Source organism: Dermacentor variabilis, chromosome 2 (genome assembly GCF_050947875.1).
Source record: "Dermacentor variabilis isolate Ectoservices chromosome 2, ASM5094787v1, whole genome shotgun sequence".
In the NCBI taxonomy this organism is placed as follows: Eukaryota; Metazoa; Arthropoda; class Arachnida; order Ixodida; family Ixodidae; genus Dermacentor; species Dermacentor variabilis.
The window spans coordinates 56,950,324-56,966,964 of NC_134569.1; the positions used below are offsets into that span (position 1 = coordinate 56,950,324).

General features: G+C 44.6%; 1 protein-coding gene across 3 annotated transcripts in view; it reads left to right on the top strand.

The window, feature by feature from the left end:
* Positions 1 to 16,413, top strand: part of LOC142571919 (zinc transporter ZIP1-like) — a 64,224-nt gene extending 47,811 nt beyond the window's left edge. For 2 of the 3 annotated variants that reach the window (XM_075680634.1, XM_075680637.1), the window contains exons 2-5: positions 6,556 to 6,733; positions 11,229 to 11,354; positions 14,142 to 14,363; positions 14,453 to 16,413. In XM_075680634.1, the coding sequence (XP_075536749.1) occupies positions 11,242 to 11,354; positions 14,142 to 14,363; positions 14,453 to 15,026 (909 nt within the window). In that variant the 5' untranslated portion in view covers positions 6,556 to 6,733; positions 11,229 to 11,241 and the 3' untranslated portion in view covers positions 15,027 to 16,413. Of the gene's footprint in view, positions 1 to 6,555; positions 6,734 to 8,679; positions 9,289 to 11,228; positions 11,355 to 14,141; positions 14,364 to 14,452 lie in introns of those variants that run through there. The other variant, XM_075680635.1, reaches the window with a different exon arrangement.
* The last annotated feature ends 228 nt before the right edge of the window (positions 16,414 to 16,641 follow it).

Genomic DNA, 16,641 nt, shown 5'->3' on the forward strand with positions numbered 1-16,641 from the left:
GGGTTTGACGTCCAGGGAGAGAGGTATTTATTGTGATAGAACAGCTGAGAGGTCGGCCTGAATCAATGCTCTGGCCTTCTACTCGACGATGGGGGAAAGGGAAAGGGTGTAAAAAGAATAGAGAAGACGTTGGTTATAAGTATGAAGAGGGTGGTGAGAAAGTTGTGCACTCCATGACTCTTCAAAGTCTCTTGTCCCGTTCGTTCTCATACAAAAATTTGTTGAGAGACTCCAGACTATCAGGCTAATGACAAGTATCAGGCGAAGGTCCCAATATAATCTTTTCTGTTAATGGTCCAACGGCAAATTTTGACAAGATGTGTGTCAGCTATTTTCTCTGTACATCAAATCGCGGGCAGATGCACGAGAGGTGTTCTATCGTCTCAGGAATACCGCATTTCTCCCAATTCGGACAGTCCCTCGCTTTTTTTTTCTTCTCTCTATCTTTTCCTTCATTCTTTTTTTTTCTCTTACTATCCCGTTATACTTAGTGACACGGGAGAGGCCTCTTGTTTATTATTTTTTTATTATTTATCTCATTTTTCTACAGTTTTATTTATTAATTTTTTTGCCCCACTTTAACGTATGCCCGCCCGGCTGATGAGATGTAGGCAGCGCCGCGTGAAGGTCACACCTAATCGTAATCTGTGCAGCAAGCTTGCATTGCACCTTTTCATGTTCGGTGGTATGCGTATTCTCATCTCTAGGTCGAGTTCGGGAAGGTGGCGATGACGATTACCTAGCGAGGTCCAATATACTGCGGTATTAACGCGCAGAAGTCTGTACACTAGGGCATTAGTGTCTGTCCGGGAAAATGGGATTGACACTGGGCGTGGCATTAATGTGAGCCATCTTTGCCTCCGCGTCGGCGAGCTCATTTCCATGTAAGCCACAGTGTCCCGGAATCCACTGAAATTTTATGCAAGGACCAGCTCTTAGGGCGACATCGTGTGATTCGATGATCTCTTGAGCAAGGAAATAGTAAGGTCCTCGTCTAAGGGCAGAATCGATCACTTGAAGTGCTGGTTGGAGAGAGAGAGAGAGAGAGGAAAGGGGAAAGGCAAGGAGGTTAACCAGAGAAAAAGATCCGGTTGGCTACCCTACACTGGGGAGAGAATCGCAAAATATAGTCCTAGTCTGAAGCGGCTCCATCGATATATACCGCATTGCCTCCCGAATGGCAACAATCTCTGCGGCCGTTGAGGTAGTTTGGTGGTCGAGATTGAAGCGCTTACTGATCTTCATATTCGGTATTACGAATGCCGAGGTTGAAGTGGTTGTTGACACCGACCCGTAAGTAAATATATGTATGGAAGCGGCATATTCTTCCGTTATATGGGTTAAAGTAAGTTGTTTAAGTCCACATGAAGGTATAGGTAATTTTTTCCTGACTCCGGGAATGGATAGATTTACCACAGGTCTTGACAAAGTCCGCGCTGGTATGTCAGCAGCTTTTGCCGTAGTAAAGCCTGAGGGAAGGGCGCTCTCTTGACGTGAAAGGTATGCCGAGAAAGTGCTGTCTATACGTAGAATGCGAATGGCCGACAGAGAGTGACGTTCATGGCGGGTTAATAGTCGAAGATATACCCTTAAAGGTTTCGCATGAGAGATAAGCGTCTATAGGAGGTCCACGTGCTTCCGAAATCGCGCCCTTTGTCGAAGTGCAGCGTGGCAGACCAAGACAGGTTCTCAGTGCCTGAACTTCTAAGCTTTCTAGTGTACGTAGGCAGGAGGGGCGAATGTTTGCAATAACCGCTTTGACGCTTCGGCATCACTAAGCTGTCGGGCGCCTCTCAGTTTTCAGTGAACGAATAGTTGATGGAAGCCAGTTGGACCTCTCGACCTTCAGCCAGCTGCTGAGCTCACCAGCGTAAGGGAAAAAAAGCAAATGTATTACACCAATTCGGAAGCCATACGACCGATAGCGGAAGGTAAATCAATGAACACATTAAAAAGGCAATTCTGTGAAGACGTGTCACGCAAAACACGTCTAGGTCATCACTTGCGTTGAAAATGGTTGTATCGACGGATAAAAAACCTCGTCACCTGTAAGTCAAATTACATGTACAAACGTCAATTTGCACAGCGTTTTCATTGATACGTATAACGATGACTCAGGAATAAAAGAACATTTGAACTATTCTAAGACGATAACAATGAAATAAAATAGTTATTGCTAGATAGAGTGCACCCTTCTCCCTAATGCACCTAAGATATTTGCATTTCGCCAGTCTGTCTTTATATGCTAATTGAAGACTATTAATGAAATTTGAAATTTATGGTGCAATCGACGCGCTGTTCTTCAGTCGTTTCCATTAAATACTCTATGATAAGTCAGCCCTCAATAGGTTAGTTTGCTTCGCGTGCGTCTAAACCATAGGATGAGTTCATACGTGCATTGAGGTCTTTGAGAAAAAATTAAATTATGGGGTTTTACGTGCCAAAACCACTTTCTGATTATGAGGCACGCTGAAGTGGGGGACTCCGGAAATTTTGACCACCTGGGGTTCTTTAACGTGCACCTAAATCTAAGTACACGGGTGTTTTCGCATTTCGCCCCCATCGAAATGCGGCCGCCATGGCCGGGATGAGGTCTTTGAAGCCTACCAACAAACCACAGCTTACGTGCAAGCGTTTGGCACCCCATTCAAAACAAAATAAATATTAATGCACAACAAAATGCAGGCTTTTCACAACACTTAGGCTGTTTTTTTTTTTAATTGATATGATATAAGGAGGTGTTGGCGCACAGTTTAAGGCGCCGGCTACTCCTCATCTCTTGAGTGGTTCCGTCATACATCGTACAGGGTTCAAGGTTACATATCAAATAGTCTTTTCACACAAGCATCAGGACTTATCACGCAACGTTTCCACAGGAAGACTATGACGTAAGGAATACATGGTACATACAATATACAATGTAAATGTCTCCACACTTATGTAAATGAAAGTCTCAAAAGTACAAAAGATATTGTCGCCTAATAACACATTGTCTAGTTAGCGGGTGGTACATACATCGTGTAAATGCTTTATCACATACAGTCACAACAGAACAGTCAACGTAACATAATTCACAAACAGATGGATATATACAGTGACAATGAAATGAAGGGAACAATGAAAGCGCTAATAACGTCCAGCAATGCCGCTGTCTTCAAGAAACGTCTTTAGTGCTTTTAAAGCACTCTTCTGTAAGTCCGTTGTTTGCCAAGGGCCCAAAAGTTTCCTTAAACTGAAAGGTCTGCGGTCTAATTTAATTAGCGCTGATTTAAGTCGGCTTCTTGGTGTGTCGTGATGTGGGCAATCTAGAAGGAGGTGATATATACCTTCGTCTACAAATCCACAATCACATTCGGGGGTTTCCGCACGGCCAATTCTGTGTAAGAAATGCTTTGTGTAGGCAGTGCCTAGCCTAAATCGATGAATAAGGGTTTCCATAGTTCTATCTAATGACAATGGAAATTTGAATTCTATAAATGGATCAATGTGATATAAGTGCGAGCTCTTAGAATTCTGGTCAAACCAAGTGTTTCTAGACATTTTGAGAGACGTTGTCCTTATAATGCAGCGTAATTCATCCTTTGATATTGGGAGCGGAGCCGTATCATCTTTGAGGTGCGCTTGTCGTGCTGCTTCATCGGCTGCTGTGTTGCCAGGAACGTCGCAATGCCCTGGTATCCACTGGAATGCTATTGAATGTTTCGCTTCGCTTGCCTTTGTGAGGTTTTTAAGTGTTTCATATATTATACTGTCACTGAATGTTTTCCCCTTTGTGTTGCTGAGTGATGTTAGAGCCGCCGGTGAATCGCTGAAAATTACCCATTTTTGCGCATCTCTTACTGACAATATAAATTTTATCGCACATAGGATTGCGAACAGTTCAGCCGTTGTGGACGAAGTCGCACGAGATAACTTAAATGATTCTTGTTTGTTGAGGTGCGGTATAATGAATGATGAAGTTGAAGAGGTTGCTGTACTGGAGCCATCTGTATAGACGCTTGTGTATCCTGAATACCGCATATATATCTGGTACAGCGCTAGTTGTTGAGCAGCTCGAATGAACTTGTCTCTTTTGCTGAATATCCCATCTACTGACAATTCGATTTTTGGAACTGTAAGCAGCCATGGAGGATATTCGATGTCTGAGTTCCAAAATTCATTTCTTGGCAATATGTGAAGATTTTCTTGAATTTCTACATGAACATAACTTCTATCTCGTTTCATTATGTCTAGAGCCAATGGATCTTTTTTATGCTGGGTTTGAAGACGGAAATAATGCCGGCATGTTTCTGTAGTTCGCATAACTGGAAATGGTGATTGGCGAGCCTCAGCTATTACAAGAGAACTAGAAGTCGCTCGTGGAACTCCTAGGCATAGGCGTAGTCCTCTAGCTAAAAGTCTTTGAAGTCGCTCTTCTGACGTGTGGGAAAGTCCGTGTAAGATGGGCGCGGATGTCTGAATTTCTATCAGGTCACACTTAGGCTGTTCCTTACTTATTCTCGTCGGTATTCACTACAATAACTATTCACAGCACCTCCCTGTGTCGGGCAGCAGATTGTCTTTAGCCGTAAGTGAAAGTACCTCTGTAATGATCACCGTGTTAATGCTGATGGTAACCGCTAAGCTAAGCACCCTATTCCATTCCCGAACTTTATTTTGACGCAAGAGCTCTGGTTGGGTGCATGTCTCTGAAGAATTCCATGTAAGAATATTATGAATAGTTACTTTTTTTAGCTTACAATATTGATATGCATAAAATGGCTGTCAATGCCCAGTTGCTTCTACTGCTCATTTCTTTATTAACTGTAGTTTTCGTTTTTTAAGTATTGTAAAGATAACTGAGATCCCACGAATTGCGGGAATCTAGCGCTATTTCGAAGCTTCGGTCACACAACGCAGGCGATGAAATGTTTTAACGCTTCTGCTTGTGCGTACTTCTCTTCCGCTGTTGACACTCGCTAGGTGGCCATCAAAAGCAGACTGACACGTGTACCTCTAAGCACCCTGTTTTATACGGCACGATTGCGAGATGAACCTTCCCAATGCCATGTGTCGTGTTTTAGAACACGCAACACTATTTCGAGAACAACACACGACACATCAGCGCAATGAGAACGTGGAAGCACCTCCACGTAAACGCGTGAGTGAGAGAACGAGTGAGAGAACGCTCGATCGACGTAACATCTCAAACGTCCGCCTGCGACTGGTATTGCGGCCGGGCGCATGGTTGCGATTGAAAGGCCTACGCCACCTGGAGCAGAAAGCACGTAACGACGTAATTTGTACAGCGTAAGGACATGGTGAGATCTCGGAGGTCATGGTTGGAGGCTACGGTAGAATAAATGCGCATGCATTCCAGTGTTTAGTACCTTGAGGTTTTTGAAAAATGCAAAAACCTAATAAAACTAAATTGTAGACGTGCACTGTATGAAAGAGCCAAAGATTAATGAGTCAGCGCGGCGTCACTTGCAATATGAAAACAACGGATGTTATTTCTGAATAAACTCGTGTTAAATAAATAAGTAAGCAAATAAATAAATAAATAAACATCTGTACATATAGTGTCGCCTGTGCTCATGCCTGTCAAAACCGTATGGTTTTATTTGTTGTTTCCGATATTGGGGGGGGGGGGGGAGGGGGCTATAAAAATAGCTAGTGGGCCTTTCTAGGGCCAAAGAGATTCTTTTTGACCCTAGGCTCTCTCCCTTAGGCTTTTTCATTTCTTTTTTACCCCTCGCTCTTTTTTCTGTCTTTTCATTCTTTCTTGCGTGTTTGTCTCTCTCTACCTAAATATAGAAAGAGACTGTTGCGAAATTTACTCTATCCCTTGAAACTGTATCATTCATGTGTGTGTATCCTGTGCGTATGTGTGCGTGCGTGCGTGCGTGCATGCGTGCGTGCGTGCGTGCGTGCGGCAATCCCACAACAACCAAGGCGGAAAATGAAGCAAGAGCCAAAGAAGAGAAGACAGGAGAGGCCAAGGATCGAAGAACTATGGGAGGTCATACTGTCTTGTCCAGGCCTGGATGACCAGCGAAGGCTTGTAGATCGGGCCAGAGTGGCAGCGAGAGCTCACGATTTCCTGGAATGAGGAAGCCGGCAACCTGGGGGCCAAGATAGAAGATTGCTATGTCTCTTTAATTCGCAAATAAAGGTCCATTTAGCTCTTTCCCTCTCTCGCTTTGCGACTTCCAGGTGTAAATGTCTCGGAACTGTCTTTTTGTTCACCATTACCCTAATGTGACAATAAACATGCTCTCTCTCTCTCTATGTATGTATGTATGTATGTATGTATGTATGTATGTATGTATGTATGTATGTATGTATGTATGTATGTATGTATGTATGTATGTATGTATGTATGTATCTATCTATCTATCTATCTATCTATCTATCTATCTATCTATCTATCTATCTATCTATCTATCTATCTATCTCGCTCACTAGTAGCAGAAATTTGTAACGAACTACAACTAAACTGCACTCGATTGAAGCCACACTATCTACTGCACCGACCAGCTCATCTTCTAACTCTCCAATCCACCCTGCATGCAGGTAAACACAAGAAGGGAGCAAGGAGCCTCTGCATTATCCGGCAAGGCGGAATACGAAGTTACGGTCAGCTTGCGCCGCCACGTCGACTCAAGAGCCAACGACGGTGAACTTTATTGTTCCCGTTCTACAATTCCTGCATTGTTCTGGCCGAAGGGGGATCTTCACAGCCTCGCCCATTGTGCGTCTCCAGGTTTTCTTACAACAGCCTTATCTCGGAGCACCACTTCTGACTTCTATTGTTCGTCTTGCGTATGACTTACGCGTTGCTCGCGCAGAAGCATTTTATTTTCGTTCAGTGTTTCGTTTTTAACCATACATAGGCTTTACCTAGGCTATAAATTCGCATATATAAAACTTTGACGAGTGCGAATGTAAGTGTCGAAAGCATTCCGACTCCCACGGTTTGCCGCGCAGCATGCCGGAATAGCCAAATTTTGCACAAACTATTTATGAAGCGGAAGTGGAGAGCAGTCTTGTGACCTTTGTTTTCCTGAGCTGACACAGTTATCGGGCTAGTCTGTGGACTGTCGATAGTCCGATTGTTTTATCTCCTGTTACAGCGTAGCCCTTGTCTTCCAGATCGCAGGGTGCCCGTTCCCACATAGGCTGCGGAAACGCTTCGAGCGCCTTTTCATTGTGTTCAGCACCCGTACTCGCAAAGTCTGCCTTACATAAGAGCCTCTCCTCATTGGACAGTGTTCGCGCACCTGTAAGGGATCGGCGTGATACGACAGCAATCACGTAAAAGAGCTCTTGTCAATACGGGTCCTGGTGACGGTATACCCTCGACCCGAGCGACGGAAGATGTAAAGGCCGTTTTGTAGCCTCACTTCTCTCGTTGTAAGTACTCGGAAGTATGCGAGGATTGAGGCGTGCTTGCGGGTTTTAATTTAATTCATATGTTGATTTTTTTACAGGACATAAACTAAGATTGTGTAATGAGCACCTGAATACCTCGAGTTCACTGTAGCCATTAAAAAAGGAATCTAGGCAATGCTCTCATCTGCGAGAAAGGCAGTCCCTCGGAGAGAACGCCGAGTTAACTTACAAGTTTGTGGCATCAGCTACGCACGCTAAATGATGCGTGGCGGCATTTCGTCCTTAATTTCCTCGGCTCACACTCCGCGTCCCCGATGAATAGCTTATGTTCGAGGCTTGCAAGCTTTGTTCCTCACTGCGTAGGCGTAAGCTGTAAAAAAAGTAATAGTAATTTAGTTATTAGGCTTAACATCCCGAAATTGCACGGGAGACTAGGGTGGGCTACGGGAGATGTCGCAACCTCATCTCAATAATTTTGACCAAATATGGTTCTTTAACGTGCACCTGAATCTACGTATACAAGAACCGCCTTTGCATTCCGTCTCACCTGACATGCAGTAGACGCAGCGCGGCCTCGAACGCGTGAATCCGCACTGAATCCGCGTGAATCCGCTGAGCCACAGCTGTGGATATATAGGCGCAAATCCAGCATGTTGCTGGATGTATCTGGATTACCATTTGTGTAGATCGCAGAAATTCTTACATTGCAATATCGCGTGGCGATAATCACGGTAAAATCTGTGTATACAAAACACAGCACAACATTACCCTCCGGTAGAAGCAGAACTTCCTCTTTATTACAATCTTTCTTTAAGGGGATGCATCGAAAATCGCGAAATGTTTGAAATTCTTCGAAATTGAAACAGTGTTTGTGACGCTGCAAAGAAGAGTTTTGCAAAGTCCACGCGTAAGAGAGTTGAAAGCATACAAAATGAGCCAGTCAGTGCACATTTTATGAGAAGCTCATACGTCGTCTAGGCAAGTTTTCCTGATCTCTTTACTAGAGAGTAACCTCCTTCTTCGAGGCCACAGGTACGACAAGCTGATTCTGTCCTTTTCAGGAGCCATGTCAAATGCACACCACACAGTTTTCTTTAACGAAACAAATCTAATCCGATTTGGTCGAGTGCTCGCCAAATGAGAGTATTTCTTTCTTTCACACGGTTTCGAATATAGTAATCAGAGTTGATGTCAATTGAATGACGCTTAACCTTCATGTCGTTAGTGCCTTATATATACCCTTCTTTCAGTAGCTAATTAACTTTGATGCATGAAGTAAATGTTTAGAGAAATTGCACACGTTTATAGATAAGCTTCAGATTTGTTAAATATTCACTCCATCCGAAATAGTTTACTATAACTGTCTTCCGCTGTACGTACTATGCGAACTTTTCTTGCAATGAAAATGTCAATCACCATAGCTGAAAAAAATCATCTTACATATTCAGATCCAAGGATAGCATGGCGCGTTTCTTCACTCAGCCCAAATCGTAAATATCTGACAGCAGCTTCTTCCGGGAAGCTTCGTATTACGCGTGCATGTCGTAACCATGGCAACTTGAAACTGTCGCTTATATATCAGTGACCAGAGTTGCTCAGCTCGGTGCCAAGAATACGTAAACTTCCGGTCCGTAAAACTCGATCGTCAATGTCCCAAGGTTGCATGTTCCCCGATAAGTCGGCTTTGATATCGAGATACAAAGTGTCATAGCATCTCGAAATCAGTTGCTTGCTGACCTCAGCAGAACAACGTCTTAGGCCGAGTGCTGATAAGTGCGGCAAAAGTGTTTGGGCGAAGGAAGAGATAGCTAGCCTGACCGTGTGTCCTACTTTTCATGGCAGCCGAGGCAGCACCGTAACGTTCACGCGTTACCCGTTCTTGAGCATCGAGCTTTATTTTCTTCGTGCAGTGGGGTGAGTTACGTTCCTAATGTTTTCTGACCAACATATTGACCTCGGTTTATTTCGCAACGCTCCGAGGCACGTTGCGAAATAAATATAAGCTCGGAAATTTAAAGCGACAATATATTTACAGACCAACGAAAACTCGGCCACTGGCTATCGTGTGATTATCGTGAATGGCCATCGAGTATCTTTCATGACTGTAGCGGCTGCATTTCGATTAAAAAGTCCTCGTCTAATTAGATTAAGCTGTGCTTTAGAGGACCCTAGATGACCAATTTAATCCGGAGTCCCCCACTACGGCGTGCCTCATAATCATACAGTGATTTCCGCACGTAAAACTGCAGAATAACGTTTTGTTTTGTTTTTCTCTACGCCCTCATAGTAGATATACGTCAAGAAAAGCGTTAGCAGGGTGCGCCTTTAATTACTCGCAGGAATTTCCGAAGGCAATGAAATTGCTCCTTGAAAGATTCTTAGTTAATTACCCCTTCGTGATTTTACTAGACGCACGACAAAAGATTCGCGAGCATCTACGCGATGTCTATGCTCACTTTCCTGCGTATTCGTCATCTTCTCTCGTCTTTCTGTTGAGATCGTTACTGCTGAGCCGGCTTGTCACTGATTGGCAAAACCTTTTCTGGGGCGAGTTGCTTTATAACACGCAGAAGTGTGTGTGTGTATATATATATATATATATATATACACACCACGATCAATCACTTGTGACACCATACCTTGTTTCTTTGTTCTTATACCACCTAAAAGAAAAGGGAAAGTTTTATTCGAAGTAAACGTCCTGTCCAAACCCTTGCAACGGGAATCCATTGCCGTGGCTAAGCGATTAAAGATATTTTGAATATATATGAATTGTTGTAAAGGGTAGTAGTATAAAGATTAGCGTAAGTTAAGTATTAGTGCAGCAGCGATAACTAAATGTATTCATTGTGGTTATGAAGGCCCCTGCTTGTGAAACTGTACGGAAGTAGTTTACTCATATTCTTGTCATCAACTTTCGAGAAAATTGGCACTACGTTGATCTAGACCTCTGTGTTGTCAGAGACTACGGAAAGCAACTTTGAAATCTGTTTTGAATTCCTCGAGAGGGCGTGGAACTACAGGAGGCTGCAGCAGTATGGCAATGTACTACGCATAGTTCCTTCTTCATGTTTGTGTTTATAGGCAATAAAATGCAGTTCTTCACCATAGCAAACATGAAGAGGAGGTGGTTACTTCTTCCACGTAGGTGGAGATGCAGCGTTTGGCACTGAACCGTGGTATTAAAACGAAACAAAAAAAATGGCTTTCACCACGTTCGTAACATACTACTAGACAATAAAAAAAAAGAGCTTGAAAAGCGATTATCTCCGATAGCTGTATTCAGGTTTTCGTAAAAACCCCCGTATGTCTGTGCTTTCACTTTTAAAGGATTGCTTTTTGGTCACTTTAGCCACTTTTCGTGGTCGTTGGTTAGCAATTGCGTTCTTTAAACTAATACCAGCTGATTGGCCGAGACATGTGGTGAGGGTGAGAGGTTTGGTGTGAGCTATAGCCTACGCACTCTTCTACATTATAGATCGTAGATCAGTCAATTGGCGGAGCAGCCGCGACCTGACGAATCGCCTTACATATCTCTAGGTGTCCTCCAGATGTGCCGGCAACGGGCACATCTGCATAAGATTGCACATAAATATTCTCATCACAACAAATATGCCAACTTCAGTCGCACAATTCATCCATTAAAGCGAAGGTTTCGTTTCCTTCGTACGCGAGGTTTCTCGTGTGTGCTCGGTCGCTTTCTCGCCATCTAAACCGGGCCAATATAATATACAGTGCAAAGGTATAAACTGGAACGATCCCGCATATGGGGCGTAATCAAAACACGACCGAATCTGGGGACAATGCAATCGATCCGTCGTCAATCGTTAACCTCGTGACGGTCTCGGTTCCAGCGCTCGTGCTGTCATGGATGCCACGTCCACGCTGCGGGCGTTGCTCCTGCTAGGAGGTAACCTGGTAGCCGGACCCTTCGTCTACTGGCTGCACGTTCGGGCAGACGTTCGGCAAAGCTGGCCTGCGTAAGTGATCGCCCACATAAGCATGTTTCTTTTTGTCTTTTTAGCTGCATCAAATTTTTTTTTTAAATGCCTGTGGCAGATTGCATAATTCTACTCCTTCAGCTAACTAAATATTTATTGTAATGACACTAATTGCCCTTTTAATTAATAACTTTACGACACATATTTCAATCTACAAATTGTAGAAGTTCACAGGGCGCATACAGTTGGAACGAATTCTGAGGATGGCAGCACTTTCGACATATGCGCTCTCAAACTTCCGGTAAAAATGCACTCTTGTTCCTCTTACTTCTTAAAGAAATCACTGTTTTATGCATTAAAGCGCAAAAGTAACTGGAATGCCAATGCATTTCGTCGGGCACTTCGAGAATTAATATTTCACGAGGCGCGCTTTCAGAAAAAGAAGAAAAGAAAGACATTTACTTCGCCTCTCCCAAACCACCTGTTGCTACGGGACGTTAACCTATACGACGCGGGGATACGACGTTAACCTATACTCCAGATCCGCCTTCCAGAAAGCGCGCTCCCGAAGTTCGCAAACCTGCACCGTTTTCATGAACCCGACGCCATTTTGCAGCCGACAGTAAGTTCTGGCGTCTATATTTATGAGTTTATTTTCGCGCGTGTTAAAATTAGTGGTAGGCGAGTATTCCAAGTTTCGAATGCGAATCCAATATTGCACACTAGCTATCCGTATTCGTATTCGAAAAGGAACTTTTCGGTACTTTTAAGAATACCTGAAAGTAACCAAATATTTCACAAATAACAGCCGAGTGTTCAACTTTTGCTACTGTTCTGCGTCTATTAAACAAAGAATCGAAAATCATCAGAACTGCGACAACGATAAATGTTTTCGAAGCAATGCAGAAACAAAATGGTAATGCGAAGGTTGTTTTCGATTTAGCGCCGGAATCCTCCATGACAACCTGTGATTTTCGCTTGTAGTTTGTCATTTAGTGTTATTGGCAGTCTAGTCATATAGCAGTTTTTATCTTTTACGCTACAACCTCTGATGTTGTTCTTGCAATGGGCCTTTTTGCATGTCGATATGGCATACAAGTTTTCTTTTATTTCGGCAACCATTTTTTTTTTTTCGGCAACCATTTATTTAACGTTTTGGGGAAGCTAGTCATACGGCAACCATGCTTTCTTGGAAATCTTGCTTGCAACGACGCCGTAAGGTTGTTGAGCAGCTATTCGTGCAATTTCGTTAACGACAATTAGTGACCTTGAGTTTACTTTTGATCCTTCGTATGTGATAGTTCCCCGTCTATTTAGTCAGCACAGGCATGGTACCTAAGTATACCAATATAAATATTCCTGCTGTATATGTGTGCGTCTGAGTTTGGCTATTCAATATTCGATGTTCGATTCGATACCTACTATTCTTATTCTATTCGTATTCAAGAAGGTTGATATTTGCCCCAATAATAACAATAGCGAGGTAGAACACAAAAGCGCTACAGAGAAATATGCTTAATTTAACAGAATGCACTCTGGGACCCTGCACAACACCGGCAAAGAATTGCATAACTTGCAATCGTTCTAAAGACCAAAGAGGTAGGAATGCACGCACATGCGCCATAGCTCGTCCGTTCGTTCGCATCGTTCTTCTCTAGTTCTGCCCGTCATTTTTTAGCTCGCGTAGTTATTTAATTCTTCATTGTCTAGTAGAATAAGCTTGTGATATGTGGTCATGGGAATGGAATCACTTTTCCTTCTTTTTTATATTTTTTCGCGAGCATGTTGCTTATTGTGACCAGCGTTGAAACATACAAGGTACTGCCTCCAGCTTGAGTTAAAGCACATATGTGTAAAAGTTCTCGACCGCGGACTCAGCTACCTCACCGCGCACTTGGTTAGAAAAACTCGGTCCGGTCGACAGCGGCCCTCGAATACGCCACTGTGGAGCAGAAACTCACGACGCGAAGACGCAGGCGTACACTCGCCCCAAGCGGCTCCCACGCAAGAAAGGGCGCCTCGCCAACTTGTGGGAGCAAACCGAAACACAACCTTCCTCCTTGAAACGCAGTTTTACTCTCTCGACGACACAGGCTACCGTACGTTCTACTAGGCTACCGTACACAGCTAGGGTCGTAAAACGCGGGGCTGGAGGCGGAGGGAGATGCCTGCGGTCAGTGAAGGAAGTCGGAGCGGGGGTGGCGGTGAGGCTGTAGGATTTGCAGACCGCCCCTTGTGGGACTGTCTCCACAGTGTAATTTAGTCGCTTCTATTTCTGAGAAAACGGGGCCTGGTGGCGACGGCATTCGTCGCCTACACATAGATACCTACTATTTGCGGCGAAGGGGCAGGTCGCTATTCGCAACTTTCACGGCCTATAGGGGGCGACACCTTAAATCCAACATGGCTGTCTGAGAGATTAAGAACTAGTGCAGTCGGCGCAGTGTTGCGGTCGTCTTCGTGGTCCAGCTGCGCTGGTTCCCGACACGAAATGTGTTAGCTTTAATCTAGCGAGGATCGTAAACGTTGTTTGGTTTGCTTTATATTTTTAACCTCAAACATTTTCTTATCTTTTATTTCTGTTTCCACTACTCATGCCCATATTTCAACCCTCCTCCTCTTAACGAGAAAGTTTGTCGAAGTGCTTACATTAACTCCATCATTGGTAGGTAAGGCAATAGAAAGACATAAAGACGCATTTAGCAATTTTAGAGTTCCATTATGATCAGCTGCTTGGTTTAACAAGAACACGAATCGAGCACTTCATAAGAAAATGAAAATGTATGGTGGAGCCTTTATGGGACTGAGCTTTATTGTGCATTACAGGTACCATCGTACGGCCCTGCTGTTTTCCGGGGGCGCGTTGTTCGGAATATCTTTGGTCGACATGCTGTACTCAGGTTCCCGGATGCTGGGCCATATCACGCCTTCCGACACGCCAGTGGCGGAAATAGTTGTGTGCGTCGGTTTCGCAGTGGGCCTCTGCCTCCAGCAGTTGGCCACTGTTCTCGTTGACTGGGCTGAACGCAGGAGAATCCCTCGGAGCGTGTGAGTATAGCCCAGCGCCAGAAGTTTCTCTCGGTGTCTTAGCCTCTTCTCTGTTCTGATGTTTTATATCATCAATGTACGCTTCGCAGGTCAGCCACAGAAAGCACCATGCTGTCTTCTTACTCAGAAAACGTCGACTACGGTGCCACTGAATCCACCTGTGCCATTCATGGTGTGCGTCCAGGAGACATGCCGCTGTCCCACGTGGGCCTCTGGGCTTCCCTGACAGTCCTCGGATGTATCTGCGTCTACTTCCCGCTCCACTGCCTCATTCTAGGTCGAGTACCCGATCAAGCCTCGGTCGAAGCCAGCGGCGGCTTCGAGGCTGCCGAAGCGAACACCATCGTAGGCTCCATTGCCCTCGCCGTCGTGATGTACTCCTCCGACCCACAGCCGACGGCGCTCCTGGCAGCCTCACTGCTGCCGGCTGTACTGCCAGCCTCAGCCTACGCTTTCGGTTGCTTCACGGTCAAGTGGAGCGTCTCGCGGCTCTACGTGGGCATTGCCGACACGTTCTGCTGCGGCGCGCTTCAGTGCGCAAGCGTTCTCGGTGTTGTGTGCCCCTACAGTCGATCGGCTACCGGTTGTAATTCGTTCCCACCCGCGGCGGCGGGTGTGGTGTGCTCGATTCTCGTACGCTTTGCCCTTCCTGGTGTTTGGTGACGAGTGCATACGAACACTGGTGCGCGCTGCACACTTGACACATGGTGACCTGCATTGTGCTCATTCCGTTGCCTCGTGGTCGACACGTACTGCACGTTCTCAGAAGGAGCTCGAAAGACGGCGTGTTGTTGCGTGCTAGACTGCAGGGGAAGCAAGCGCGGGTAAAGCCGAAATCAACTGCAACATCTGCGCGCGACTGCCATTTTCTAAGCACATGTGTCTCTGGTGCCGTGTGTGATGAGCTTAAAAAATAAGAGAGAAAGGTACGTTTCTACAACTTCAGCAACGGACTCAAGAACTACCCCTTTTTAAGGACGTTTGCAAACACATCCAATGACTTTTCATTCATACTTGTTTCAGCTAATGTGAGTAGAAGGTGTGAGTACAACAAAGGCGGCATCCTCCTACACGCAGCCTTCTTTCGAAACGTGTAGTGGACGGCTCACAGGTATTGGACATCGTTCCCATATGTATGTATTTATGTTTCTTTTTTTAATACCGCATCACTATTTGCAGATATTGCTTCTCAAACTGATACCACATTTTCCAGACGTTCACTGACAGCCTACTTTTCCTTTTACCAATCGCGGTTTGCGTTCGTACGGATAGTGCTACATTTAAAATATGAAGTTGCTTTTTGCCTTGTTGGACAAAACTGAATAACTGAATCTAGTTTCTTGTTGCTTCTTACTGTGTATTTCTTAGTACAGCGATGGAGGCTTTAATGTTCAAGGATACTCGAGAAAAAACTGCTCACAGTCGATCACAGTAGAACGAAACATGCAGAAGCGCCACCATGAAACATGCCATGGAACGTTGCATGGAGCAAGCCAAAGGTTTCAGTAATATTGAGCTCTAGTCACAAGCGAGCGCTTTCATTTCATGACCGAAATACGATGTGAGATGTATTTTTACGTGAACGCATACTGTATATAAATTAGCAAATACTCACGAAACGTTGTGATGTGCATGTCGCGTCTTCGGTTTTTCAGAAGTAAGAAACTCGGCTCATCCATCATGCGCGTATAGCTTTATATCGGAATGCATCATGTAACCGCGCAAACAACAAAGGACAAAGAAGAAAACACACAGGACAGGCGCGGAATCCGCGCCTGTCCTGTGTGTTTTCTTCTTTGTCCTTTGTTGTTTGTGCGGTTACATGATGCATTCCAATATTGACCACCAACTAACCCGCCTATATTCCTGTTAAATAACTTTATTTTGACAGTTTAGCCTTTCATCCATTCACGAGCGCATCTTGATTACTTGCTCGAGGCATGCAATGTATTGAAGGAAACCCGGTATAGTTACCGGGAGCGTGGTATTTGTTTTCTTATCTGAAAAAAAATAAATTGTGATCTCCAGAACAGATTCACTGAAACGTTCACTGCGCCTGAATTGTCCGACCTTTACCGTATGACGTTCGATGAGTGCCGTAGGTCGCGCTATGAGGTATTAGTCTTTTTGCTAACTGAAAGCCAAACAAACACCACGTGCTCGTGAGTTCGGTGCGGTATATCACACACCACAAAATATTCCCATGTTCCCATATAGTATTTTCTCATAGAAAGTGGCCAGGTCACTCTACACAGCTGAACAGTGGTTAAACAGAAGG